This window comes from Sparus aurata, chromosome 15, assembly GCF_900880675.1.
Source record: "Sparus aurata chromosome 15, fSpaAur1.1, whole genome shotgun sequence".
Lineage (NCBI taxonomy): Eukaryota > Metazoa > Chordata > Actinopteri > Spariformes > Sparidae > Sparus > Sparus aurata.
The window spans coordinates 6,387,020-6,414,283 of record NC_044201.1 but is presented as its reverse complement, the minus strand read 5'-3'; the positions used below and the strand labels follow the sequence as shown (position 1 = coordinate 6,414,283).

Genomic DNA, 27,264 nt, shown 5'->3' with positions numbered 1-27,264 from the left:
GGAAATTACTCTCAGCATCGTGTGCAATACTACTCTTCACTGTTCAAAAACATTTCCAATACTACCTCTAAAATGTCAGGTGCAAAATTTCCTCAATATCATTTTTTATACTACTTTTTATATTTAGTTTTTGTTTTATTGTATTTTATATATTCTTACTCCTAAATTAATCCTATTCATCTTATCATTACTATTGTTGGCAGTGGCACTGATGACAGCATTTACTTCTCTTACAGTTTTTATTATAAGTCTATTGTGTTTTTGTATTTAATTCTGAATTATTATTCAGACTTACTTATACTTATTCTCAATAAGGCCAAAACTAAAAATGATGGACAGTTTACATTGATACATTGGAGAAATGTCTTACTTAATGATTATATCACTTTTTGATGTTTTCAGACAACAAAGATTTGAAAGATTGTCAAAAACATTTATTATGCTCAAACTTCACACGTTTAAAAACAGTAACACCTACCTTTTGCAACAGATACAGTACTTCAGAGCTCAATGCTTGATGTAACATAAGGCAAGCCAAGTTTTTCTTGCAAAATATAAATAAGAGCTTATATACAAAATAATGTATAACATTGCACTAAGAGGTAATTCCATGCATATCTCTATCTCTTGCCCAAGTACTCTCATAATATCACTGCTTGTTGCGAGCAGCCACTAATCACAAAGTACTCAAGTCTTTTCACAGCAGTTAACCATCATGAAAACAGGTAGTTTGGCATCCTCACTGTGGACAGATGAGGGTTTGTTCCATCACCTGGCCGTGCTGATGCAGTTAACATACAGTAAACCGCAATTATTAAACACTGCTATACTAAACGATTACGTAAAGCTCCTCAAAATATCAGTTAATGCACTTGTGGTCACATTCACGTAATTGGCCTGTGGTGGTAAACTCTTCATTGATCAAAAAAAAAAAACATGCCAACAGCCAAACTGTCAGTATCCTTGGAAAAATGATGGTATTCAAGATAACCATTAGTGTGGAAGAAATAGGGAAAAACATGTAGATTCAGAGTATTCGTTCTCAATCAAGGAAGAGTAACTCCAAGCACAAAGTGTTAACCAAAATGACCTTCACTGAAAGCCTACACCGGCAGCTAAAAATACACCCGGGTCAGAAACTGGTTCAGTGCGATGACATGTTCTATATGGCGGCATGAATTCTCTGCAGGCTTTAAGTAACAGCAGAAACCACACCATGAAGACTACTCTCCACACTCAATCTGAACAATACAGTATGAAGATTCATAACGTGATGTTTGCCTCGCTGTGGTGTGATACATATGACATCTTTAAATGCATGAAGGAACACGGGGTATATTAAAACAAAACACTTCTTGAAACACATTTTCCTACTGGGACAGTCCTAAATATTGAATCAAATCTCTCTCTCTGTCTCTCTCTCTGTCTCTCTCTATGGCAGGTAGTTTTGTGTGGAAAATGTCTCTGCGTGCACCGGCAGCACAGTAAATCTGGTTAGGGTTTATTAAAAGAATCAGTCAATATACTGGGAGAGCCAGCGGAAACCGTCTCCATAACCTTGTCTCTTCAGCACGCTGCACATGAAAACCTCCATCGGCCTCAAATTCAGCTCCTTCAGTGACACTTTGCCCTGAAAAGAAAACAAATAAGAAAAAAAAAACATTTCAACATTAGACATTATATTGAACGTGTACGATAAGTGACTTAAAACCTGTAACTTTCTGCATGTGGTACGGAGCACAGGGCTGCCTCAGTCACACGGATCACTGAAACAAACTTTCCAAATGGCTCAGTGTTGCATTTTCCTTCCTTTCGCTCTCTTGTCTCGTCCTGCCTGCTCGTCTCTTGCTGAGAAACAGCAGGTGGTAAACAAGATTTACACTAACAGTGAAAAATTTTAATGACACAGGTAATGTGCCAAACGCTTCTCAACAGTACAGCGCGCCCCCCGCTACCACTGTATTATTTAACAAGAGCAGCGGTGATCTAAGCACAGTCCCTTCTGCCCTTGGCAAGTCAGCTTTGTATTAAAAATTCAAGCAACCCAAAGTTTTCAACAATCTCGGAGTGACAGTGTTTGCAATAACGCTTTCCTTCTCTGCTGAAGGTAGGCAGTTCTGGCCTTGCTGCAGTAGATTTATGAAGCTCAGTGTTGCTGAGTCCTTGAATGACCATGCATCATGGAAAACAAATGCACTTTTTACTGAAGTCACACAAAAAAGTAAGAAAGTATTCTCTTAACTGCAGAAAATATGTCTTGCAGTCTTTTTAATGTCTCTACTACTTCCAATATCCAATAACAATGTAGTAAAAATAAAACATGGTAGACTCAACTTTCAATCACATCTTTAAAAAGTTGGTTCGGGTTTTTTAAAGTGGGGTAGTTTAAGGTACTTATTCTTAGTCAGTGTTTTGACTACAGTTTGAGGAAGCAGCAGGAATAAAGGTGGAGGCATCAAGGTGGTATTGGCTGAACTTATTTTATCCCCCTCAAAGAAGTCCCACCAAAGAAAATCAGTATCAGTGAAAATGTGTGCTCTACTGAGAGTATTTTCACCGCTTTACCTCTCCATCAGACAGCCCTTACCCACAGGAAACTGAAGCTGTTACATCCTTCTGTGGTCCCTCCAAAGCCGACAGACTTCTTTTACAAAAACAGTCATTTTACCTGGCAGAACACAGGAATTGCTGGTCCACCACTGCTTTGATCGGTTAGTTCATGTGTGTTATTATGTGAATCACCACCAAAGTCTCACATTTACACGTGAAAACTAACTTCTGGAGGCAGCAGCAAAACAGCAACACTGTGTTCTGCAAGGTAAAATGACTATTTTTATCAAAGGAAGTCTGGAGGCTGTGGAAGAAGCGATACAACCACTTCAGTTCTTCCTCGGAAAGGGCTGCAGGGTAAAGCACTGAAATTATTCTGAATATAGAATTCTCCTAATGTAATGAATAATGACATTTTTTGTGACATTTCATGGGTTGATAAAATACATTTTTTAGCTTCCTACAATGGTACCCTTGCTGCTTCTTCAAATTGGGGTTGTGACGACTGTCATCTGCTATATATAATACACTAACTCCGCAAAAGTATCTCACACAACCCCGACTTTCCCTTCAATCCATGTGTTTACATGTGTTTGTTACCTTTCCAGTTGTATGTCCATGAAGACCAAACATTCCTCTGAGTGCGTCCTCACTGATGGCCTCTGGACGGTCTATTTTATTCCCCAGGATGAGAACCGGGACATTTGAGATGGTTTCATCTGTTAACAGCGCCTGTGGACAATAAAATCACCAAAGACAGTGGACCTATCAGTGACAGCTATCGAAACTCTGTTGTGTGTTGGTATACAAGCGAAATGAATATAATTAACTTACATCCAGTTCAATTTTAGCCTCCACTAGTCGCTCATGATCAGCACAATCCACCAGGTAGACTATACCGTTAATGGCAGGGAGGTAGTTCTTCCAGATCCTTCGTGCTGTGAGAGAAAAACACTTTCAGTATTTATGAAACTACACTAGTGGTAGCTGCCGGTACATTAAACAGCCTTTTCCTTGTTCCCACCTTGCGTGTGACCTCCGAGGTCAAACGTCGTGAATGTCATTCCAGCAATGGTCAGCTCCTCCGATGCTGAGGACAGAGGGGAGGCACTGACTTTAGTTAAGTGATGAAAAATGAAAAATAGAGGCTGATTTCTGAACCGACAAAATGTCCCTGGACGTACTCGGATGTAACGTCGGCACGTGTTGTCCTAGTCTGTCGTCTCTGAGCATGTGCAGGAGAGTTGTTTTTCCAGCATTGTCTAGTCCGAGGAACACTAGCTTGCCGGTCTTCTTGTACAACCCTGATGAAAAAAAAAGAAAGCAAGCAAGCGTGAATTTCATGTAAACTCACCATAACCTCGGATTAAGTTTTATTTCTAATCTCTGTCAGAGGATGATGAGGAGGAGGTAAAGGATTTTTTTGTCATATTCAGGAATGTATATCTCTCCTACTTTTGTGTTTGGTGTATAGTCTATAGCCCGGTAGCTTCCTCTACTGACATATGTATGATAGATCTGTTTTCAGAGACCTGCTGCTCTATTTCTGTAACCCAACTAATATTTCTGACACTTTCACAAGAAACTTCAAGTAGTTTCCTTTTTTGGCAAGACCTTATTCATGCATAAAGTCTGTCTGGATTATGAGCTACAGCCGTTTTAGTTTGACTCCGTCATTTCTGGCATTTTTGAGAAGTGGAATAGAGTAGGGTAATAATGTAAAATCCTATTATTTATTTTGTATTACAAGGTTGGACAACATTGAACGTATTATTATTTTTCTACAATACTTTACCTAATAGTTGCAGCACACTGCTGAAGCTCCTGCAGATCCAGTCAAATATAAAAGACATTTTTCTTGATTTCCTGTAAAAAAAAGTGCACATCAAGCTTAGCTCAAATCCAGCAGGTCCCCTCTGCCATCATAAGCATACACCCCACCATACCAACACAGCGCATACTGACAAAGACAGAATGAACGAGCAAATCAGTACAGAATTTAATGCACTGTTGCAACGGGACTCGGTTGCATTACAGAGTCTTGCACTGAAGCTCATTGTTACTCATTATTCCTGACCCTGGATTACTCTGCTGGTATGTGTAAGCTCTGTGTAATCACACCGGCTTTAAAGTATGAAACGAAGTGGGCAAACTGAGCAACAAACAGGCTACAGATGATTTTTAGATGCTAGTCTGCTCTGAGGGCTGTCTCGCCGAGTCACACTGATCTTCCTCTGACTATTTTTATGACGGGTTGTGGCAAGGACACTTGATCTCGGCAGGCGCCCCCTGCCTCCCTCTCTCACTCACACACACTCACAAACACCTGTCACTCCGTGTGGGACTTGATGTGCTTGTCGCAGAGGCCTTCAGTGACTAAGGCTTCAGGAAATTACCCAATTGTTGATTACACTTTCATATAATGTTTCAGCTGGGCCATTTGTAAACACCAAACTCCACTGATGACGTACATCAGTTTAAATCCCTACCTGTGTGTATTAAATACTATACTATACTCTACTAACACAACATGCTCTCTGTACTGAGTTAATTCCTCAGACATGTCGGCCGTCATGACATAAAAAGCAACAAGTTTTCATTCAAATCTCAATTCAGAATTTCGAATGAAATATACAGATTTAACACAATAAAAGCACGACAGGCCACTGAACTGTGACAGAGCTCATCAGAAAGGATAGTTCCAGTGATTTCATGATTACTGCCACTGTTCGGCTTATCACCTGGAGCTGGAAGTAACGACATCAGCTGTTACATGGTAAACAATGACACATTTAGTAAACAACATGATGAGCGCGCAGGGGGTCCAGGAGGATACAGCTAGATCAGTGACATTGTAAACTCAGGAAAAGTGGCTCAACAAACTGCAAACAGAACTTCAACACAAAGTGAAGTCAGAGAATATTTCGGGTGTTACCTTGGTCGGCCGAATTTGTGAGCTGTCCGTCCGCTGGCTTTTGGTCCGAGCCTGTCCCGTCGACTGACATCAAGCCTACGAGTTTGACAGTTTACCGGAAATACGTCACCAGGATGGCTGAGGCGGGAGGGGCGCGCATATTAGTAAAATGTTCTCAAATATTAACCAGAAAAGTGCCGAGAACTGTAACTTAAATACACGTAGCAAAACAAGGGTGTATAAATAAAAGTCCTTTATTAATCAAGTAAAAATATTAGCATCAACGTACACTAAAAACTACCAAAATAAAAGCACTCTTTATGCAAATTGGCCGTGTAGGCTACTGCTTATTATATGATTTGATAAATTATTCATGCATTAACGTTCACATTATTGTTGTAGCTGGTAAAGGTGAAGCTAATTTTAACAAATATATATTAACTGCGGGTTTGTTTCATCTATAATAATCACATCATACACATCATTAGTCAATAAAGCTATTCTTTTATTACTACAACTATCAAATTAAACTAATATTTGCCTTGGAAATGCAGTGGGATAGCAGTGCAGAGCATAAAATAGAAATACTTAAGTACAAATACCTCAAAATTGTACTTCAGTATAGTACTTGAGTAAATGTTTTTTGCACCAGCGGTCACTTCTGTCTTTTGTTAACAGGAATATGACTGCAGAGTGTGGGTAGATGTTTGATGTAATTTTCTTCACATTAACACACACATTTATCTAGTCATATGGTAATACAATTTTGCTTGAGAGATTTTAGACATTTTGTCATTTTCAATATGATTTAAGTTTAACCACATTTTAATGCTCTATTAACAATGTCATTTATCTTTAAAGTTCATTTCATTGTAAATGTTATAATCCCCTTGACTAAATGTTATTCATAAATGTCAGTTTTCTTTAAGAATTCCCATTTGTGTGTACTTTCCTTGAAGACTATAGACTTTTGCTATAAACCCTTAAAATATCATGAAAGAATATCTACATAATTAAATGCCAATAGCACATTGTTCAAAATCTCAAAATCTATTATTGTGCTCCATTTTTTTTGCTTTCTCTCTTTATAGTTTGTCTCTTTTCCTATTAATGCCCACACAAACACTGATTGTATCGCTCATCTTTGCAGTCCACCACTATCATTATAAATAGGAAAATAAAGGAAACACACAAGCCTGATAGTTAACTTTACTAACAAACATTTAAACTAGGAGCGAGGAAAGACCTAACATACACCACAAACACCAGTAGTTATGTGAAACAGAGAATATACATGGGATCCTACTACATTGCAAAGAGTAAGGTAATGTGTGGTACTAAACAGTAGATGGCAGCATTATAAGATTATGCAAATCTGAACTGTTTGCTCGACTCATGCACTTTACAGCTCTACTCGTTAAACCTTAAAGTCATAGCAGTTGGTGGGACAACGCAAAGAGTAACTACAGTGTTATGCTGTTATTTTATTTTCCAGAATCTGGGGGGGAAACAAAGGAACACACACTGACATTGGCATTGATAATTTAACCCGAGAGGCTTTATTAAAGCAGTTCAGAGTCTCATACAGAGCAAGTATCGACTGGTACCTGTACTTGGTCTACGACAGCACCAACTCCCAACGAGATCTTTGTTAAATAAGTGAAAATTCATTGGTCAAGACATGATTACTTTAAGTGCCTTTCTCTACAGTATCTAACAGTTATCTCTCTATCTACATGAAATCAGACGACCCAGACCCAAACATTCATGTCCCGTCCCGTCATCCCATTGGTTCCTAATGTAAGACCATCTTCAAGTGTTCCTGAGAGATGAGCCTTTCACTTTGCTCCAAGCCAACCAGCGTCTGTTTTACTTCTTCTCATAGTAGAACCATTTGTCTACTGCAAATCAAAAACATTAGTCAGTCTCACATCAGCATCAACAGAAGGTCAACAATCTAGACATTTTTAGAGGACTATTTCATTTAAGGTTAATGTTACCTGAGGAGGGGATAGACTCTTCTTTTCCACACGGACATGTCTAAAAATGGAGTGAAACATTAGTTATGAAATAACAATCGAGGAGGAATGAGAGTGTCAGATGTTGCATGAAGGGGTGTACTTACTTCACTAACAGCAGCTTTAGCCTCATCTACTGAGCAGCAGAAAGGGCTGTCACTGGCTGACACACACGTGTTCTTGCTGTATTGTGTGATAAGAAACAATCATTCAAAATCAAAGACATGAGTGCAATGTTGTCAAAAGTACCCAAAAGTCATACCGGAGTAAAAGTGAAGACAATGTGTAGTGTAGGTATCTGATATTAAATGTACTTCACTATCAAAAGTAGTTTTCTAGCAATATATTTAGTTAAGTATCACAAGTTAAAGTACATTGTAAATATATTTACACATATGTGGATACTGTATATTTATCAGCATTTTACAGATTTTTTTTTTTTTTACTTTTTTTAAAAAAAAGTGTACTAATTTGGCTCTGTAACTAGTAACTTAGGTTATCAAATAAATGCAGAGAAATGAAAAGTATAGTAATTGCCTCCAAAATGTAGTGCAGCACAGTATTTAGTAGTAGAAAATGGAATTACACGTACCTCAACATTGTACTTAAGCACAGTAGTTGAGTAAATGTACTTCTATCTCTTAATAAATGTCTTGGCTTCAGTGTACATTTGTTCTAAAAGCAACAATATTCTAGAGCTGCAATGATAAATCGATGAATCAAGTGGAACAGATTAACTGCCACCTATTTTGCAATCAATTAATTGTTTCAGTCATTTCTAAAGCAAAAATGTCAAACATTTGCAGGTTTCAGCTTCTTAACTTTGAAGCATATTTCAAATTTTTTCGACACTTTATGGACCAAAACGATTAATCAGGAAAATAACTGGCAAGAGGGATCAACAGTAAACCTAATTTTTAGTTGCAGACATTCTGTATTCTTAGTATCATTAAGAACAGTGTTTACCAGTTCAGTTCACCAGCGTTGGCCTTTTGGTTAACAAGGGCTTTCCAGAAGCTGTGAGTGCTCTTGATTACTTCAATGGCAAAGTCCTGAAACACACAAAAAATTAATAAGTGTTAAGCCGAAGGTAAGGGTTATCACATCCATGCAAGAAAAATATATATACAAGTCTATTGTAATTCTAGTGTAATTGCAGGTTTTGGTGCTTTGCACAAAGTTAGACAAGGGCGTTCACTGCAGTTCCTTGAAAGCATACATTCTCACAGCAGAGTGACTTTACTGACAGGGAACAAGGTGATATTGACAAAGCAGTAAGTGCTGAAGATTAATCTCAATCCATTTGCCACTGAGCAAATTGTGACTAAGCAAGATGTGTTCGGACGAGACCTTGTCTTTGAACTCGTCGTTGAAGGCAAACCGGTTCTCTGGTTTCCCATCTGGCACTTTGTACCTCCTGAACCAGTCGACCGTGGCCTCCAGGTAACCAGGTTTCAGGCGCTGAACGTCGCTGATGTCTGAACACAGATACAGAAACAAGTTCAGTGTGACTGATGAAGGACGGCTCACAAACTCAAACAGGTGATAAAGTGAGATGCTCACTGTTCAAGGCGTTGGCTTCAGGGTCCTCTACATTGATTGCAATCACTTTCCAATCAGTCTCGCCCTCATCGATCATGGCCAGGACGCCGAGCACCTTCACTTTGATTACCTCGCCACGGGAACACACCTGGAGAGGACATTTCAATTTGCAGCTGAGCGATATTATCCTTTTCCATGAATTCAATGTACATACAAAGATTTAAAAAAGATAATCACTGCCACTTAATGACTAAGTAAAAGGTGAACAACACTGCCGTGAAATCATAAGCCAGTGTTGTACCTTGCTGCCGATTTCGCACACATCGATGGGGTCGTTGTCGCCACAGCAGTCGGTGTCTTTGTCTTTGTGTGCTGGGTCTTCCCATGTCTGAAACATCACAAACAAAGCACGTCAGCCTGATTACGAAAACTACTTATTAATGCTGTTGTGAGGTTTCTAGGTTCAAACAAAAATCTAACCTGAGGAATAGCTCCATAGTTCCATATGTAGCCCTTATGCGGGAAAACATTGGCAACATAACGCAGCTTGCCCTTCTTCACGTCTTGCTTTATCGGGTTCAAGATGTCTTTTGTAGCAATCTGAAAATAAATCGTACTGCTGTTACTTTTAAAAACATCATCAGTGCTGAAAGGTACATTTAAGTCATGGTGAAGGACTTTGTGATTGATTATTGCAATAGAAGAACTTCACATTTAAACCCAGTTGCAACAGAATAATTTACATGACTAATGCATGACAAAGCTAAAAATGGTAAATGTCAATGTTTATTCCTGTTGGATGGGATGGATAACATGTTCTTCATTGGGTTATTGTATGAACAATGGATTAATGTAAACCTTTTAAAACCCGTGGGATATGCTCATAAAGCCAACGTTGCTCAAATCTGATCCAAAAGTTGATGGTAGAAGAATTATTTGATCATTTGAATATTCGTACCTCCATCTTTGCATTTGTCCATCTTGGTACCTCAACAACCACGTGGAAGATGTTCTGCAAGAGACAAGAAATTAATTCAGGGTTCTTACACATTTTTCAAGGTCAAATTTAAGCACTTTTCAAGCACTTTTAAGGGTCATTTACAAAATTTTCCAGCACCTTATCCTGGGGTAAAATACATATCTACAGGAATATATATACACTTTTATTATTTTTTTCACTTTTTATCACAATTATGTACATTGTATTATGCTGTAAACATCTAAAATGATGTTTCATGATAGCAAAAACTTTAGAAATTAAAGGAGAACACAAAGTTTTATCCAAAAAAAGGGAAACCACTTGGCGTTCTACAGGTACACTTGCACCGAGACAAAGAGAGACCTGAGAGCACCCTGTCATTTTCTTTTTTGACATAAACTTTCATAAGCTTTTCGCTTATTCATCAAAGTTTATTATACTGAACGTGTCATCAGTCCAAATTGCATCAAATTCACCTTCTCCTCAACCATCCTTCTCTATTGCTACCAGGCTTGCATGTGCGATGATACACACACACTGATTTTATTTCTCCTTGTAATAAGCAAACTATCCAGTCTTATCCCAGTGTTGCCAAGACACAGAGTCATAATGTCAAGCACTTAAACTAAAATCCAAGCACTTTTCAGACCTTGAAAACACAACATTGAAATTCAAGCACTTTCAAGGATTTCAAGCACCCGTATGAACCCTGTTAATTCTTAATCATAAAAATGTCTAAATTGAACTGAAAAAATACGCAACACAAACGCATAATGCTTACGTATAAAGCTGCATCCTGGATTTCTACGCATTTATTCCAGATAAAAGAAACATTGTTTCAGAAAGATAAGATATCAGATAATCCACCGCAATCACAGGAGATGTTGACACAGAGCACTGACGAAGAGTAGAGTAAAGGCCATTGCCTTCGCAAATAGACTATGACCTTTGTATTCAGGAGCGAAATACTTAAAGGGACACTACGTCCCGCAATCAAAAATACTGATTTATCCTCTAACTGTAGTGCTTTTTATGGATGTAGGTGACTTCTGTCACCGTGCAGACAGAAGCTTAAAACCAATCACGGACAAAAGGCTAGCACACTAAGCTAGCTAACATTACAAATCAGCTGAGGAGGATGCCATTAATGTTTACATCTTAAACAGTGGATAATCTGGAGTAAATTATGAGTGGTTTGAGCGCCACAAGCAGAGTGCCATCTAGTCCCAATATGTTTAAGAGAAGGCAGACATTCTTACAATCTAATAATAACAATAAACAATAGCTAGTTGTAGTCTTGTATACATATATATATCCACATTGGACTGATTTATTATCTAAGTACTTAGAAACAAACCAAAACTCTAGTAAGTGGGAGAATTTTTCAAACAACATCTGCACAGATGTGAAGCCCTACAGTCTAGATACTGAAGTGATCAATAACAAAAAACAGCATCTTGTATTTCTTTTCTTTGTGTTTGACTGATAATGTTTTCGATGTATTTAAGTTATTTGAGAGGAAGGGGTCTGCTCAGCTGATTTATAAACAGCAACAAACTGATATTAAGATTTGGGTTAGATTTATGGGTCAGATAACGTTTGAGTAATTCAGATCGAATGGGATGCGACTGTTTCTTCTAAAAGACAGCTTGAAATCTGTCCGACCTGGCCCCACAGCCCAAGCGAGCCCGTTATATTAGAGAGAGAGTACAGACATCTCTACAGCCGATATCTCCAAAAAACGTCAAATGACACCACAATAACCTAGGTGAATAAATGCCTTAACAGGTAAGAGGGAAAACATGTATTTTTGATTTTGAGGTGAGCTGTCCCTTTAAACAGTTTGACACCTGTGATTGATGTGCCTTGATTAACTGCAAATCTACACACATTGCAGCACTGCAGGGGGCCTTTTAACCGGTGTCCAGGTTTAAAGGGTACACACACATAGTTACATATTAATGGGGTACAGGTGAGCTTACCTGACTCTCATCAGCATACATCGGTATGTCATGGAATGGTGAGATGTACTTCCCTTCAGCATTTTCTGTGAATCAGATCAAACACTGGGTGAATATGTTTGGTGGATACTGGCTGAGTGTCCTCCAGCAAGTATATTGTGTCGTCATGTTCAGTGGACTGCAGAGAGAGTGCTCACTTTCACTTCTGGCTGAAGGTGTGTCAATATTTGATTTCTGTTGGAAGACTTGTGAGGAAACGGTGCGTTTCTCGTGTCTTCTGGCCATGATCACGTATGTGTATGTGCAGCTGCAGAGAGCATTTCATCCAACAGGTTGTGTCTTATCATTATCAATGGGTTTATTAACGCGTTACACGCAGAGAGGGCGTTGTCCCACCAGCTGCAGGCTTTTATTATCTAATGACAGATGACGTGTTAAAGCACCTTGTGAGCTTTCCCCATGCGACAAACTTCCTTCTACACAGGTCTAAGGTCGGTATGTCAGAAACCAGTTCATCCCAATACATATCGGTGTTACCAAGTAAAACCGGCATAACTGGCTGACGCAACTTCGACCAGCTCAACCCGAACCATTACGACTATCCAAACAAGTGGGGATTTACTTGCATTTTCCCGGTTCGGGCCATCTGTCAGCACTCTTACTGACGTGATGAAACGAGCAGCGACAATAAATGAATAGGTGACACGTGGGAAGTTGCAGTCGGCCTGTGAGGACTGTGCAGGCGCCTCAAAAGTAGCAAACAAAGACAAAACTGTGCTAGTTCCACTCGGTTTCTACTTACTGAAGAACAGACGGTAGCTCAGGGAGTTCGGGTTCCCCCTCTCTTCCACTGTGTAGCTCATGTTTTAGTGCAGGTTGGTGTTGCTGTCTGGCTCTGGGATGGAGGATGGCGGCGGAAGGCGACGTCTGAACTGAGGAGTTGGTAACGTTGACTGTGAGGACACTGCGCCTGCGCAGACTGCCACTGACGCTTTCAGGGCCGTCGTAAATACAGGAACGAATCTGATTATCCAATTTTCCCATGTATGTATTCTGAGGGATTGTACATGATTGGCTTTGCCCAAAGGTTGATTAACTTGAAAGAAGATTTCGTATGAACTCGTCATTTCCTTGATAATGTATTTCAATATTCCTTCAATCTCCCGACCGTTTTGTTTTCTCTTTGTTTTGTTATTTCCAAATGCACTTGATTCCATTGGTCTTGTGTAAAAGACCTTTGAGCCATGTTGTTTGTATATTTGAAATTGTTCATTGAAAAAATAATACAAATATGATGAGTTTGACATGATAAAGGCATATTGCCGTTTGTATTGAGCACACAAACCAAAGGTAGAGAGTAATGAAGTATATTTACTCAAGTGCTGTTCTTTGGTGCAGTCCTACCCTACTTGAGTATTGACATTGTTATGGGAGTTAGGGTTAGGTTGTGTATAGCTGCTAAAACACGATGAAATATGCCTAGGAGTGAGTGTTGTGAAAATGTAATGATGTCGTGCAATGATAAAAGGCTGGAGAAGCTTCTTTCTTTGTGTCTTTGTCTGGAAAAAAGGTGTAAGTAAAGTATCACAACTTCTGGCAGAGAAGACAGAAGCCTTGCTCACACACAGAGTGACGAGTGATCTACGAGAGAGAGAGAATACAAGAGAGTGTCGTGGGAACAGCACCCAGGGGAGACTGTACTGTAGCCTGTGTTCTGATCCTTTCCTGTTTGTAACAAGGGTGATAATCCTTCAGAGAGAGACGTGCAACATCATTTTCTCCCACTTCATTCTTCCAATGCACCACATTTCAGAGACTTTTTACTCCACTATATTTACTTGATTCTTTTTTACTTAAGATTAATTAAGACACAAAATGTAATCAACAAATACATTATGTTTTAAGGCTTAACAGATTCCTAGGTGTGATATAAACCATGTTTCAAACTGTTGAAACATCATGAATATGTTATATTATACAGAAAAAACACAATTCTCTGCATAAAGCTATGACAAGGAAAGGTTCACTCTTTCCTGCAAGTATGAAAATGTGGATCCTCACGTTTCATCTAATTTTTTCTTGTGAATCCCTGCGAAAATAAAGGGTAAATTAAAAAATAAAAAAATGTTTGCATATTAGGCTATATATCTGGAAATTTCAACTTTTTCTAACAGCAAGTTTATTGCTCAAGAAGCACTTGAATGCAGCATCAGACAGTGGGCTTAATTTGACTTCACCACTTTGCCAGACAGGCAACAGTTATCTTTTGTTAAGCAAGTGAGTTAATTTTGTCTTTGTGATGATCCATTTTCCAAACCTGATCAAAAATAATTTTCCATCCCATGTGCATGACTTGCGATCCGGTGGGAAGAAACATTTCAATAAGATACATTTCCCTTTCTAAATTGTAATTTAAAGTTATTCTTTCTCTTTGTTTGTTTGTTTTATTGTCATCTGTGAACATTTTCTCCCAAAAAAATATGTTGTTTTTCCTCCCTCATGTTTTAACAGATGGAAAAAGGGAAATTCAGGAACTTAGAAAGATTATCCTGGCAAAACTTTTTGTTCCCCCACCAGATCTCAAGTAATAAAAACAAGAGAGAAAATAGACCATTTCAAACTTGAATAATTTTTTTTTTTGTTTTGTTATTTTACTTGAATAATAAATGTATCACCGTAAAAAAAAAAAAAAAAAAAAAAAAAAAAAAAAATCCAAAATGAATTAAATAACAATCTAACTTGCCCCTAAGCCCTTCCACGGGCCAATAGTTCAAGTTATGAAGGTTTTAGGTGTAATGGAATGATTGAGTTGGGGTTAAGAAATATCACAGAATACAGTAAACTATAAATCCAGTCTGTTTTCAGTCTGTCTGCGGAATACCTCCCCTAAAACACGAAGAAAAAGGACAGATTTGTCACTTAGAGATAACAGGTAGCTGTCAGGAACCGTCCGCCGCGGCACCGCGCCGCTGACTTCATATCCGCCCGCAGCGCGTCGTGCTTCCTGCCTTTGCGAGGGAGGGGACGGTGCTGACGGCTGGGAGGACGAGAGGAAAGACAAGAAAGCCTTTGGGAAGATAAACAGAGTGGGGAACGGCCCGGGTTTCCACCGTCCGTCGGGAAATAAACACCACATTTTTTCGTAGCTGCTGGATTTGTCACCCAATCGGCGCTGAAAATGTCGTCCAGTCGTCAGTATAGCGAGAGCAGGGCCATCCCGACCAGGACGGTGTTGATCAACGACACAACGCAGCTACCTCATGACTATTGCACCACCCCTGGAGGCACTTTATTCTCTACCACTCCCGGAGGTAAGAGGACGCCCCGTCTGTCCTTTCATATTTTAAAATAAAATGGAGAACAATGATCTTTCCGTGCTGTCTGTGCTCTCACCGAGCCTCTGAGCTAACTGTTGATGCCACAGGCCTCACGTTAGCCTGCTGCCTTGTCATCCCTATCAAAACAAAAACAAAGCCTCGTCCCGCCCCCTTTGCTCCGAGGCTGCTGCCCGATTGGCTGGTCCGCAGCGCAGAGATTGTGATGAGTGCATTGTAGTCTGTGTGTTATCGTGCTAAAACGAAAAAGGCGAAAAAGCCCAACATGTCAGATAGGGGTGTGACAACCAGATGATTTAGAGCAAATACAGCACATCGTCTGTGTGTCATAGTGTTAGAAGTCATTTCAATGATTCGTTTCAGACTAAATAAGGAAGTAGACCAAAATCCAGCAAGGGTACTGTACACATTTAACTTAGATATGGTATCTTAACACAATGGTGCTGACATGCCTTAAATCTGTTTAGAAACTACATATGAATTAAATGGAGCCTTTGGTATTCAGTAGAGATGAATTGTTTTACCAATAGAATGTCAGGAAAATGTGAAAAATGTCACAATCACAATTTCTTTAAGTGAAGTGAAGTGAATGTCCTGTTTTGCCCAATCTAGGCTTGCAGTTAGGGGTAGTGTGATTATCGGCCCAGGCCAATGATCGGGGCAGATAAAAAGCATTTTCCTCATTATTGATATCTGTGATTCTTCTGTCAGGTTGCCAATAAAATAAACACATTTTACATGTGCTGCTGCTCAGGCTCTGATGCATCAGCCACTCAAACAATACCCTGCCCACAACGCTGTCGATTAATAGCCTGTAAACACTGAATAATTAAAATCTGCAAAGTAACTGGTAACTAAACCTATCAAATAAATGTACTGGAGAGGAAGTATGAAGAAGCAGACAATGGAAATAGTCAAGTAACATAAATATTACTTAAGAATAATACTTGAGTAAACTGTATTTCCCAAATATCGTTTTTCTGTCTCCTTGATTCCTAATAATGGGTTTCGCTATTGGCCCTGAAAAAGCCTTAGAGAGGTCGACCTGTAGTTGCAACTCTACTTCAGCAAACAGTCCAATATTTAGTTTCCTACTATATTAAACAGCATATTTTCACATTAGAGGTGTTAAGATCAAATCATTTGTGTAGTTTATGCTTGGGAACCAGCTTAAAAAGATTCATTATCATCCTAGCAGGTTTTCTGTCAGTCGACTAATCATTTTAGCCCTAAATGACACAGACCTGTTGTTTGAGTGTATTAGGATGAGTGCCATTTAAAGCAGTTGTTTCTGAATTAGGAGAATAGAGCCGTTGTAAGGGGGCCCACATAATCATGCACAGTTCTTGCATAATTGGCTGATCGTAATTATTTAATCAGGTCTTAATCATTTTTCAAAATGATTAGAATATTTTCCATTCACCTCTTCCAAAACAGCTGGATGAAACGGGCAGAAATGTCATATTTCCATCACTATTACCATCATCTGAGGTTTGACTGGTGCTCTTTTACTTGAGTGGCAAAAAAGCACCAACAGCTTTTTATCCGAAGGCGCAGAAAAAGAGACACATTGTTTTCTGTCTGATTAAGAATACGAAGTCATCAGTCACCATTATTTGTTGACACTTACCCGTCGACTGTATTTTCATGGTCATGCCAGCCCTGCCATGAAGTGAAACTAGAGTTGGAACAGCCTGTAATCACGGCAGACATTTTGACCTGACAGGTGTTGCTGGTGAAAATGAACTGCTTCAGTGCACCGCAGTAATGTCTGGATGCGAGCCATCGTTATCATCATTAGATCCGCATGTGCTCCTCTTGCATGACTGACACGTCAAAATGTCTGATATGTAAAAGGTCGGTGAATCTGATTATAGTGGGGAATAGACGGGTGCAAAGGTCGGCGAAGCTGGTGAGATTGACGTTGACCAGATTTTTGCCAAAGTACACGATTTTACGAAAGAAGATTCACGGAGCTTACTTGGCATCTTGTCAGTCAAATGCAAACCGTGGAGAAGTCGGTCTTTCTCGTACTGTCAGAACAGCAGGAGAACATTGTGTCCACCCGGTTCGTAAAACTGGCAGTTTGAGCAATGTTAAACCTTTTGTAGAGCAGAACACAATGAGAACCGCGCGCCGAAACAAACATGTAGTTAAACTTATTTGCTAAGTATACGGCTTCATAGGTTTTCTTTTCTGACTCAGTGTGGCGTGTCAAAAAAAGTTAGGGAACCGCTGACTTTAAGTGAGTGCAGTCACTTTAGCTGCTTCAACCTTTTTTTTTTCCACCTTTCACTCACAGCACATTTGAATGTACCACAGCATCGCAAATATCCCAACCTTTGTATGTGTCTTGTTGCAGGAACCCGGATCATCTATGACCGTAAGTTCCTACTGGACAGGCGCAATTCTCCCATTGCCCAGACTCCCCCGGCTCACCTGCCTGTCATCCCTGGAGTGACCAGCCAAAATGTCCTGAGAGAGAACAAGAAGAATGAAGCCAACAACCACATCAACAACCATGATGGGAAGCCCACAAACGGTAACATTTACGGGGCTGTGCGATGTGACAAAAATGTCACCCCCCCAGTATAGTTCATTTCTTGGAAAAGATATCGACACACATCACAATCTAGCACATTTCCTGTTCCGTTAACGAATGAATAGTTGTTACAGAGTGACCAAATGAAAAGGCCCATTTTTGAAACAAAATTTTGAAGTAAACACGACTAATTAAAGGTACTTAAACTAAACAGTGGCCTAAAATCAGGGCTGATGTGAACGCTTTGAAGCCGCCGCGGTAGCCATGGTAATTAACGAAGCTTCGGGTTTGGAAGAGGAAGGAGATGTTGCTCTGGCTGCACCGGAAAAAGAGGTAAAAGGAAACGGAGCTCCTTAATGGAGTCTGATTAGCAACAGCGAAATTAACGTGCGCAAAAATGCAGTCCTGTGAGCACATGTGTCCAACACGACCTCGACCTTCCCTTAATGAGTGCTGCAGCTCAACAGTGACTCCCTCATCAACTTGACTTTGGTGACTCAGGAGGCGGGGGGATGGAATACACGGTGAGCGATGTCTCCTCTCCTGTCCTCGTCTCTCATTAGACTAATAGCTTCACTTATAGAAAAGTGAAAAAAGGATCACTGATGTAGCTTCAGATGTTAGGGGGAAATTCTTTACACTGTTTTCTGGTCCATGTCAGACTTTTTTGGCTGTAGCTCAGGAGGTAGAGCGGGTCGTCTTGTCATCGGAAGGTGGCTGGTGCGAATCCCCGGCTCCCCCGGCTGCATGTCAAAGTATCCTTGAGCATGATACTGAACCTCGAATTGCTCCACGCGGCGCCTTGCATGGCAACCTCTGCCACAAGTGTATGAATGTGTATCGAATGGGTGAATGTGTTGTAAAGTGCTTTGAGCTGTCCGTAGACTGGGAAAGCGCTATAGAAATGCAAGTCCATTTACCATTCATACCCAAACCACGTCCATGCGACAGAAGTAGCCCCTCATTTAGGTCCAAGCTCCTTGTTTTGTCGTGGCTGGTCGGAGTCCCTTTCCTGGTTGGAATTACCCTGGGAAAGATGCCGAGGATCCTACAATGACAGGCGCATATAAAAAAGACAGTTTTCTATCATCACACAATATTTATCATCATATCACACAGCCCTAAAGATTGAGTAACCTTTTATAGTGGGAGTTATTTTGTTATTAAAGTCACCAAACTAGGGTTTCAAATGGTATGTGATCTCCATGGTACAATAACCATGTCAGAAAAAAATCACTTTCAAAATATCATGTTATACAGTATAACACAACTGTTTATTAACAACTGTTATTAAGATTATCAGTCGTCACGATCTGAAAAGGAATAAAAATAGAGATGTTTTTTGGTGGAACAAACGCTTTATTACAATTTAACAAAATATTGGTGTCCTGACAGACATGAGATTTGAAATAAACTTTAAATTAAAAAATGTGAACTATATACTAACCATCCATTTAAATACATAATTTCCCAGTCTGGGATCATTAAAGTAATTCTATTCTATTCTATCCATTTTTTTCCTAGCTATTTACCGCCGCAGCCTTCTGCCAAACCCTGTCTTCTCAAACATCTGACAAACACACACCCTCTGGTGTAGCTGCTGTTCCACTTAATAACTGCCAATTTACTCGAACCTGTTCTAGACGTGTCTCAACTCCTCTCTGGCTTTTTCTTTTTGTTTTACAGGTGACGATGCTCAGTTTGAAATGGACATCTAACAGACTGGGAACCTCACCAGCAAAAGCAAATGACCTGGCATCACACGTGCCAGTGGCTTGGCTTGTAGAAACCAATGTTGTGAGCCCTCATGGCAGCCATCTTCTTTAGCTCTTTGTCTCGCTGCTGGATGTAATGTGTGTAAACCATGGGGATTCAGTGTATCATACATACAGGTACAGTGTGGCCAACTCTGGAGAACTAGGTTCATTTGTACAGACTTCAGTGTTTACCAGTCGCTGTACAAATGAACAACCACACAGCAAGGGGGCAGGCCTGAATACTATGTAACCCGACACATTGTCCAGTATGTCGATCACAGTGCTCATCTTAAAGCTTCTGTGAGTCAGGATCTTTAACAGAGCACACCGTAAACTGATCATAATTCCAAGTTACTGGGGGGAGGAGGTGGTAATTTCGAGAACTGGCCTTAGAATCTGTCAAAAGCTTTGATATTCATCACAGTCTTTGGTTTTGAAGACCCATGTTAAGCATGTTATTTAAATGATTTTTATTTCTTTTTTTTGGAACTACTTGAAAAGCTCCACAATCTCTTATCGGTTGTTTGGTCTAGTTTCCCACGATGGCATGTAAAAAGGGATGCTGTGCTTTTATTTTGCAGTTAGGTGAACATTTGATGCCATTCCAAGATTTTAGTTTCCTTTACCGACACAAGCCTGTGTGAGTTTCCGCTTTTCAGGGGAAAACTTTTATTGTTTTTCATTGTAGGCCGAAATTTTAATTATTTTGTAATAATCAAATGATTGTATTTCCCACTTTCATACAAAGCTCATTATAAATTCGGCAAGCTTTTAATTAAAAAATTATATTTGTGTGGTTAAACAATATCAAGCCACTATTGTGACCTTGCTATATAGATCCATTCACACATCTCACTCCTGCAAGGGAAAAGTTTTTCGGTTCAGATTTAGGGGTCACTTTGACGCAGCTGGTTTTGTTTTGGCGGGAGCTTTGTCTTCAATTTGATAACTCTAGCAAAGGTGTCAGTGGTTAATATCCCAGTTTAAGTTTTTGGGTAATATACAAGAAGACTTTTGAAAAAACTTGAAATAATCCAGATGTTTTATATGCATTTTATTTTTGAATACAGTTTTAGTATTGATGGCATTTGTTGGGGTGAGAGCACTGTCAAGCCTTTGAATGAGTTAAATGTGTCGAGGAACCAGAAGACATTGTTTGCATCAGGCTTGATAGATGCTGTCCCTTAATCTACAAACCTGTCCCCGGTGTCCTTAATCCATATAACATTACCTTATTCTTTTCATGTGTCATGTGTGCCCATGCCTTACTTTGAATCAAATGCAACGACAAACTGGGTTCCTTGTCATCAATTTGTACTTTCCAACAGATGTTTATTTTTTCACTGCAACATCGAACAGGTAACATTGAACTCGGCAATTGAGCAGAAGAAGAACTTTCATGTTTTAATTTTTTTTTCTACATTTCCTTTTTTCCTCAAGCAGCTGTGAAGCTGTGTGATGGGGAGTATTTCTTTTTTTTTTGGATTTAAGTAAAGATGGCGATGTGGTAATCAAGTCCCAACATTATTATTATTTTTTTTACACCGCCATCATAGTCCTGTCTGCTAAGTAGCAGCTCTGAAGTTGGCAAATAAACCACCTTAAACTACTTTAATTTTTCATTCATACCATACATTTGTTTGTCTGTATGACTGGAACCACTGAATGACTGAAATGATGTCTATCAAAGATTTTATTTTTTCTTTCTGGCTTTGTAATTAATTCAGGCCATGTTTTGACGACAAACACATCAAGGGGGTTGCTTGAACCCATTTGGCATTGCACATTTTTTGGCGATCTGACTCTTTACAGTACGGCATCATAATTCAGTTTGCAGACTTAATTTCAGATCGGTTTGGTTTGACAATGAGGGCTTAACATTGTGTGTTGAAAGAGATTTGAAACAAACTTACTGTAACTTTCTGTTCCGATTTCAAATAACTTTTATTTTAAATGAAACTCCAATGCCAGTGGACACTGTTGCTGCAAGATCAATAAAGTTCCGTAACAAAAAAGAATAAGTTGTTGTGTTTTTAATGGCCGTTATGCTCGCTGTGTTTCAATAAGGAGCAGAAATCATTCATGTTTGTTTTTCACCACAATGTCTTTTAGTCTCTGTAACACTGATTCATGCTTTTTCCAGATTGGAGCCACATCTGAAATATCACGTTACAAGTACTCATTAACGATCTGAAAATAAAACCTCTTTGTAAAGCATTTTGTTTGTACCCCCTAGTTTTCTCGTTCGTGGGCCTCGGCTTGTTTTTAGACTGCTTACTGTTTTTGATAGAACATAGAGAAGACAGGCAATGTATGGAAATTATGTAAAGTGTTTAGATTGGTATACATGACCAGCTGTTCTCTACAGCAGTTGTGCTCAAACCTTCTCCCTGGGAGAGCCAGAAGTGAAACTAATGTCGTTTTTACATACACAACTGCCAGCGTTGCTCTACAGTACATGATACTACAGGATACTGCGTTGCCTTAATTCCCTCAGTTCCTGAGCAAAGTGTCACTCTGCCAGCTGTGGCCAGATTGAATGAGGGACCACATAGACATTTTACATTATAATATTTTAACTTTTTTATTTTTTTATGGGTAAAAATAACAGACAGGCCAAATTGAAACTTATTACAAGCCAATTTTGGCCAGCAGCCCCACTTTGGGGTAATAATAACCCTTCAAAAACAACTTCTACTTCATCCTCCTATTAACAGTCTTTTTTATGTGCACATCAAAGCTTGGACTCATAGCAGGGCATAAATGTCAACTGCCAAATTTTAATAAAGCAGCCTCAGACATCCCAGGTTCGCTGCATGTCAGCTGGTTTTTGTCATTTGATTCATTGCAAATTTGAACAAATTAAATAACTGAAGTACAACATTATCTGTCCTGCAGATAGCCACTGTGTTAACATTTAGTTTTAAGTGATTCATTATTGTGTTAAAACTTCATTTTAACCTAACATACAGTGTGTTGTGTTCACATGGTGCATATTCTTAAATAAAATTGTGTTAAATCCAATAAGAAAGAACCAACTGTAACCCAAGGGGCCAGGTCGGGCACAACTGGTTGATTAAGAAGCTGCCATTGGTAGGCTGTTGTGTGCAGTGTAGCTTAGTTTACTTTAATGTGCAATATTAAATAATTTTTGTTGAAAACATAAAAAAAAGAAAGAAAGAAATTACCAGCAAAATGTAAAGGAATAACAGTTTTGACGTTATGACATCTATGTATTGTGTTGCAATATAGCATATATTAGCCCGGGCTCCCTCCATCCAATGCTCTTTTAGCACAGTAGCAACACCAATCCACTGTTTCTCTTAACTCCCATTGCGCACTGCTAGCTGCAAAGCTAACTGAGCTAACTGGCTAATGGCAGCTACAGTTAGCAGCGGTTAGCGGTTACGCTGGTGACAACCTGAGCCCTATTTGTTTTGAGCATGAATTTGTGGCCCTAACATATTGCACCTCTAACAATGTGTACACCCAAAACACAATTCTTTGGTATATTTTCATGACTACAGTGTAGTGTTACTGACAGTCAACTACTTCATGATGGGGTCACGGTGTGGTGCTGTATGAGTGACGCCTAGTGGACTAAACATTAACCGCAGCTGGTGTTTCCTAGATGTCAGTTTACCTCCTGCGTGTGTAGTTTTTAGCCGCAGTATTTAAAAATGTAAATATCCGAACAGCTTCAGTTTGTGTGTATACTTAAACGTTCGTAGGTTTTATTGAGCTGCCAGCATGAACGCTGGGGGGAATCAAATGTTTTGATGCCGGAAATTAATGTCAAGCTTTGCATAAATGCGCGAATGTTTCAAGCTTCTTCTTTATGTGACGCATTTCAAATACAATAGCTGTAAATAGTGTGTATTTACACAAACATAGAATAATTTCACAGAGTTGTTTATTTTTTAGTTGCGTTTTTACATCAGGCAATGCACGAACGTGCCCACTCATTTTTCTGCAGGCATTAATCCGGTCGCCTGCTGGTCCTTCCTCCTTTTCTACGTCCCTGAGCGAGGCCGGCGTCAAGATGGTGAGTCTTGTGGCAAAAATAATAGTAAAATCCGTTCAACATCGAGGCCATCCGTGCATCGACATACGTTTCATGCCCATTAAATCATAGTTCAAGTATCCCTCATAGTAAAATATAAATATTGATGTGGTACGAAACGATATGAGTGGAAATAACAACAACTTCATCCCAATGCTATCCTGATTGTGTTTCCACCCGGACGTGATACACTCTGTATTTACCTGTTTGGGGTTAGGTTGTACAGTTGTAACAATGGGTTTTTTTTCTTTTGAAACATGTAAGCATACGCTCGAGCTACACGGTTGTTTAAAGAGACACTGGAGTATTTAGAGGGAGGGAATTATTAAATATGAACGTGAAGTGATGGGTCCTAGCGGCTAACGTTAGCATATGCTATACTGCCAAGTTAGACATGGCATGGCCCTCGTGAAGTGAGAAAGCATGTTAAATTACAACAGTAGTGCTCAACTTTAGCTATTGGCTTACAGTTGTTATATAAACAGACCAGATAAAGGTTGCAGAAACATCAGCGTTGTAAGGTAAGCGAGCTAGCTTAGCCAATGTGATGAGAGGTTGTCAGTAGTAAAGCAGTGTCGAGGTCCCTTTGCAAGCGTTGAGACTGCACATGTAGTCATTGTGTATTTTGTGGTAATAATGATCTTTAACCTTCTCCTATCTTTAGAATGACACAGTGACAGTCAGGACCCGCAAGTTCATGACGAACCGGCTGCTTCAGAGGAAGCAAATGGTAAGGTTCTACATTATTCTGCACTGTTCATTGTGTTGACACCATCATGAACTTATTTCCCTGTCATTCACTAATCTATTCTCTGCCTGTCTTTTGTGTAGGTCGTCGATGTCCTTCATCCCGGCAAGGCTACAGTCCCCAAGACTGAAATCAGGGAGAAACTTGCAAAGATGTACAAGACCACCCCTGACGTTGTGTTCGTCTTTGGCTTCAGGACTCAGTTTGGCGGCGGCAAGACAACAGGCTTTGCCATGGTGTACGACTCCCTAGACTACGCCAAGAAGAATGAGCCCAAACACAGACTGGCCAGAGTGAGTTTTGCATCTACATCAGCGCTTTGATAGCTTTATCCACAATGATCAGAGAGCTTGTTTTTTGCCATACTTTGTTTCCCAGTCACATTATAGATGTTCTGTGTGACCTCAAATGCAGTTTAATGGGATACAGCTTTTGACTGAAGGCCTTTGGTAATATTGTAGAGGCTCTAAAGTGAGTGCTCATGTACCACATTGCCTGGATAGCATGCAGTGCAGTTTGCAGAAGGCAGCAGATTAGCACCTGAAAGTTAGAATGACGATGGTATAGTGGAAGGTGTGATGCTATTGGAAGCTGCACCAGAAAATGAAAGTTGATCATCCATAACTTGCATCAGAAACCGCATACTCGTTTGGAAGCAGTTGGATTCATTTATTTTAATGAAGATGTGTGTACAGTTCCAACCTATTTTATTGATATCAAAAGCCTGTCATCCTAGGACCTATGTAGATCACTAATAGTTCTAATGCACGATTTTTGCTTCTAGTCATAAAACTCGCTGAAGTCTTAAACTGTCATTCTTGTGATATATAATGGTTACTAATGTATTTTGTAGATTCTAGTAAAATCAAACATGTTCATTTGTGTTCTTCAGCATGGTCTCTATGAGAAAAAGAAGACCTCAAGGAAACAGCGCAAGGAACGCAAGAACAGGATGAAGAAAGTACGAGGCATCAAGAAGGCCAGTGTGGGCGCTGCTGGCAAAAAGGTATTGTGACTTTTTTATACTTTGTGCAAAGTGAATATCCCTAACCACACATACAGTCTCCTCTTGGTCCTGTACAGAAGTGTTCCTGTCATAGGGAAATGGATTGTCTTTCCTAATGTGTTTAGGGGAAGTTGTCATTTAATGCATTTGATTCTTTGATTTCATTGCACACCTATTCTTTTCCAACCCTGCTAATCTTTGTTTACCACAACTCTTTTACTGTTATAATTTTCTTTTGTCATCTTTCCAATCTTATCAAATGTTCTTCTGGAACTGTAGAAGGTAAATGCTGTTAATAAATAGACTAATTGCAGTGTGCAGATAATCCAGGAGTTATAGATTCAAGCTAACTCCTCCCTTTACACCTTCACCTACCCACCTGAGAGCCCTGATGCTTTTCCCTCCGAATGTACATGATGCATCCATGATGCATCTGATATTAAAGGGTTTGACCCTCTGGTGATTCCTTGTTTTAATACTAATGAATACAAGTTAAAACTGAGAACTAATAGTGTTGTACACCCTGTTATTGAAACCTAATTATAATGTGAGAAGATCCTACAGCTCATTGAACAGTACTTTAAAAATCCAGTACTAATCAGTGAAATCCACCGATGTAGTGTTTATTTTAATCAAACCCTGCATACTCCTGTCCAGTCACTGGCCTAAAGTTACCAAGAATGGATCTCTGAATTTAAAAAATTAGTTGAACTTTTTTTATACCATACTGTTTAGCCACAGTAACAACTGTCTTGTAAAACACTGATAATGTCCAACGATGTCGTCTAGCTCGCTTTTCATTGGCTTGGATCTAAATGTGGAACATGACCTGTGTAGAACATCCACTACACATCCATTCAGAGATCTTTTCTTTTCCATTTTTTTAATTTCTACATGTTAACATTATTTTGTTCCATCTGTTGTTCTTAATTTTGCTTCCCATGGATTTCTTTTGCAGAAATGAAGTGTCAGTGTGCAGGTATATAGAAGCAGAAAAGCATGGTGTGCCATTGTGTCACATCAAAAGCTGATAGAGCTATGCCATGCATGTCAAGCCCTACTTTCCCCTGCAGTTTTCCTTCCCATGTCCTTTCAGAATCCCTGCTAATAGGTTTTCCCCTGTCTACACCACTCCTTTGTATCACTGTCCCTGCTAAGACGGGCATATCCAGTAGGCTCTGCCCATCCTGGCTTTCTTTAAATGGCTTCAACAATGCTTCAGATCTGTAGTTTTATAGAAGCAGAAGTTGGGTGTAGCATGTGGATGTTAGTTTTCTTTGTGTATTGAGTGTGGGGATTTTTTTTTCTTAAAACATCTAAAACAAGTGATAACAGTTTTTTTTAAACGAGTATTATATCGTCTGAAGACTTGTATACCTTTTTTGTTGTGCTACTCTTAAACTTGTGATTGCTTGTATTTTCAAGAAAGTGTCTTATTTCTGCTCTTGTATTAATTTCAATTTTATCTCTTTACAGTGAGCCCGGACATCCAGGGAGGGTCTCCGTGCTCAAGATGTTCTTGTATATTGTCATCAAATAAATTTCGAAAAAATTTGAAAAAAAGAAAATTGATCTTGGGTGTATTTATTAACTACTTTCTGGTGCCTGTATGTTGAGTTGAGCTCATATCTTGACTTTCAAACAAGTCTGAAGGCATTTCTGTAAGAATGTTTGACTTCATTGATGGCTAACTACAAAGTGCCTACATGGCTTTAGTTGTATTGGATTTGTAAGGAAACTAGGGTTGTTTCCAGTACAAAGTATACTATTCACTACAAGTAATTACCTTTGCCGAAGAGGTTTATGTCTTTATCATTTTCCTTTGTTGTTGTTTTGTCAGTGAGATTAC

At 39.3% G+C, this 27,264-nt stretch overlaps 4 protein-coding genes across 9 annotated transcripts; 2 read left to right on the top strand and 2 right to left on the bottom strand.

Moving 5' to 3' along the window:
* Window positions 1-419: 419 nt before the first annotated feature.
* Window positions 420-5,603, bottom strand: sar1ab (secretion associated, Ras related GTPase 1Ab). Of its 3 annotated transcripts, none has more exons than XM_030440940.1 (7): window positions 5,486-5,603; window positions 4,346-4,416; window positions 3,735-3,854; window positions 3,575-3,640; window positions 3,385-3,488; window positions 3,151-3,282; window positions 420-1,630 (listed from the first exon to the last, which is right to left on the bottom strand). In XM_030440940.1, the coding sequence occupies exons 2-7, from the start codon at window positions 4,401-4,403 to the stop codon at window positions 1,514-1,516; spliced, it is 597 nt and encodes a 198-aa protein (XP_030296800.1). In that variant the 5' UTR covers window positions 4,404-4,416; window positions 5,486-5,603; the 3' UTR covers window positions 420-1,513. The 3 variants fall into 3 exon arrangements, with proteins under 3 accessions (XP_030296800.1, XP_030296799.1, XP_030296801.1); XM_030440939.1 differs by lacking the exon at window positions 5,486-5,603 and adding an exon at window positions 5,040-5,140; XM_030440941.1 differs by lacking the exon at window positions 5,486-5,603 and adding an exon at window positions 4,877-4,897.
* A 1,391-nt stretch (window positions 5,604-6,994) lies between these two features.
* ppa1b (inorganic pyrophosphatase 1b) lies at window positions 6,995-12,941 on the bottom strand. Of its 2 annotated transcripts, none has more exons than XM_030442911.1 (11): window positions 12,767-12,941; window positions 11,986-12,050; window positions 9,983-10,036; window positions 9,505-9,624; window positions 9,326-9,412; window positions 9,046-9,172; window positions 8,833-8,960; window positions 8,449-8,534; window positions 7,590-7,665; window positions 7,465-7,504; window positions 6,995-7,362 (listed from the first exon to the last, which is right to left on the bottom strand). In XM_030442911.1, exons 1-11 carry the CDS (start codon window positions 12,825-12,827, stop codon window positions 7,334-7,336), a joined length of 873 nt encoding a protein of 290 aa, XP_030298771.1. In that variant the 5' UTR covers window positions 12,828-12,941; the 3' UTR covers window positions 6,995-7,333. The 2 variants fall into 2 exon arrangements, with proteins under 2 accessions (XP_030298771.1, XP_030298770.1); XM_030442910.1 differs by having other exon boundaries at window positions 6,995-7,365; window positions 12,767-12,940.
* Window positions 12,942-14,945: 2,004 nt separating this feature from the next.
* eif4ebp2 (eukaryotic translation initiation factor 4E binding protein 2) lies at window positions 14,946-21,616 on the top strand. Its single transcript, XM_030442137.1, has 3 exons — window positions 14,946-15,275; window positions 17,662-17,841; window positions 19,528-21,616. Exons 1-3 carry the CDS (start codon window positions 15,143-15,145, stop codon window positions 19,557-19,559), a joined length of 345 nt encoding a protein of 114 aa, XP_030297997.1. The 5' UTR covers window positions 14,946-15,142; the 3' UTR covers window positions 19,560-21,616.
* Window positions 21,617-23,551: 1,935 nt separating this feature from the next.
* Window positions 23,552-26,983, top strand: rps24 (ribosomal protein S24). Of its 3 annotated transcripts, XM_030442887.1 has the most exons (7): window positions 23,552-23,643; window positions 24,326-24,391; window positions 24,493-24,702; window positions 25,302-25,415; window positions 25,695-25,697; window positions 26,374-26,394; window positions 26,892-26,983. In XM_030442887.1, exons 1-6 carry the CDS (start codon window positions 23,641-23,643, stop codon window positions 26,377-26,379), a joined length of 402 nt encoding a protein of 133 aa, XP_030298747.1. In that variant the 5' UTR covers window positions 23,552-23,640; the 3' UTR covers window positions 26,380-26,394; window positions 26,892-26,983. The 3 variants fall into 3 exon arrangements, with proteins under 3 accessions (XP_030298747.1, XP_030298748.1, XP_030298749.1); XM_030442888.1 differs by lacking the exon at window positions 25,695-25,697; XM_030442889.1 differs by lacking the exons at window positions 25,695-25,697; window positions 26,374-26,394.
* The last annotated feature ends 281 nt before the right edge of the window (window positions 26,984-27,264 follow it).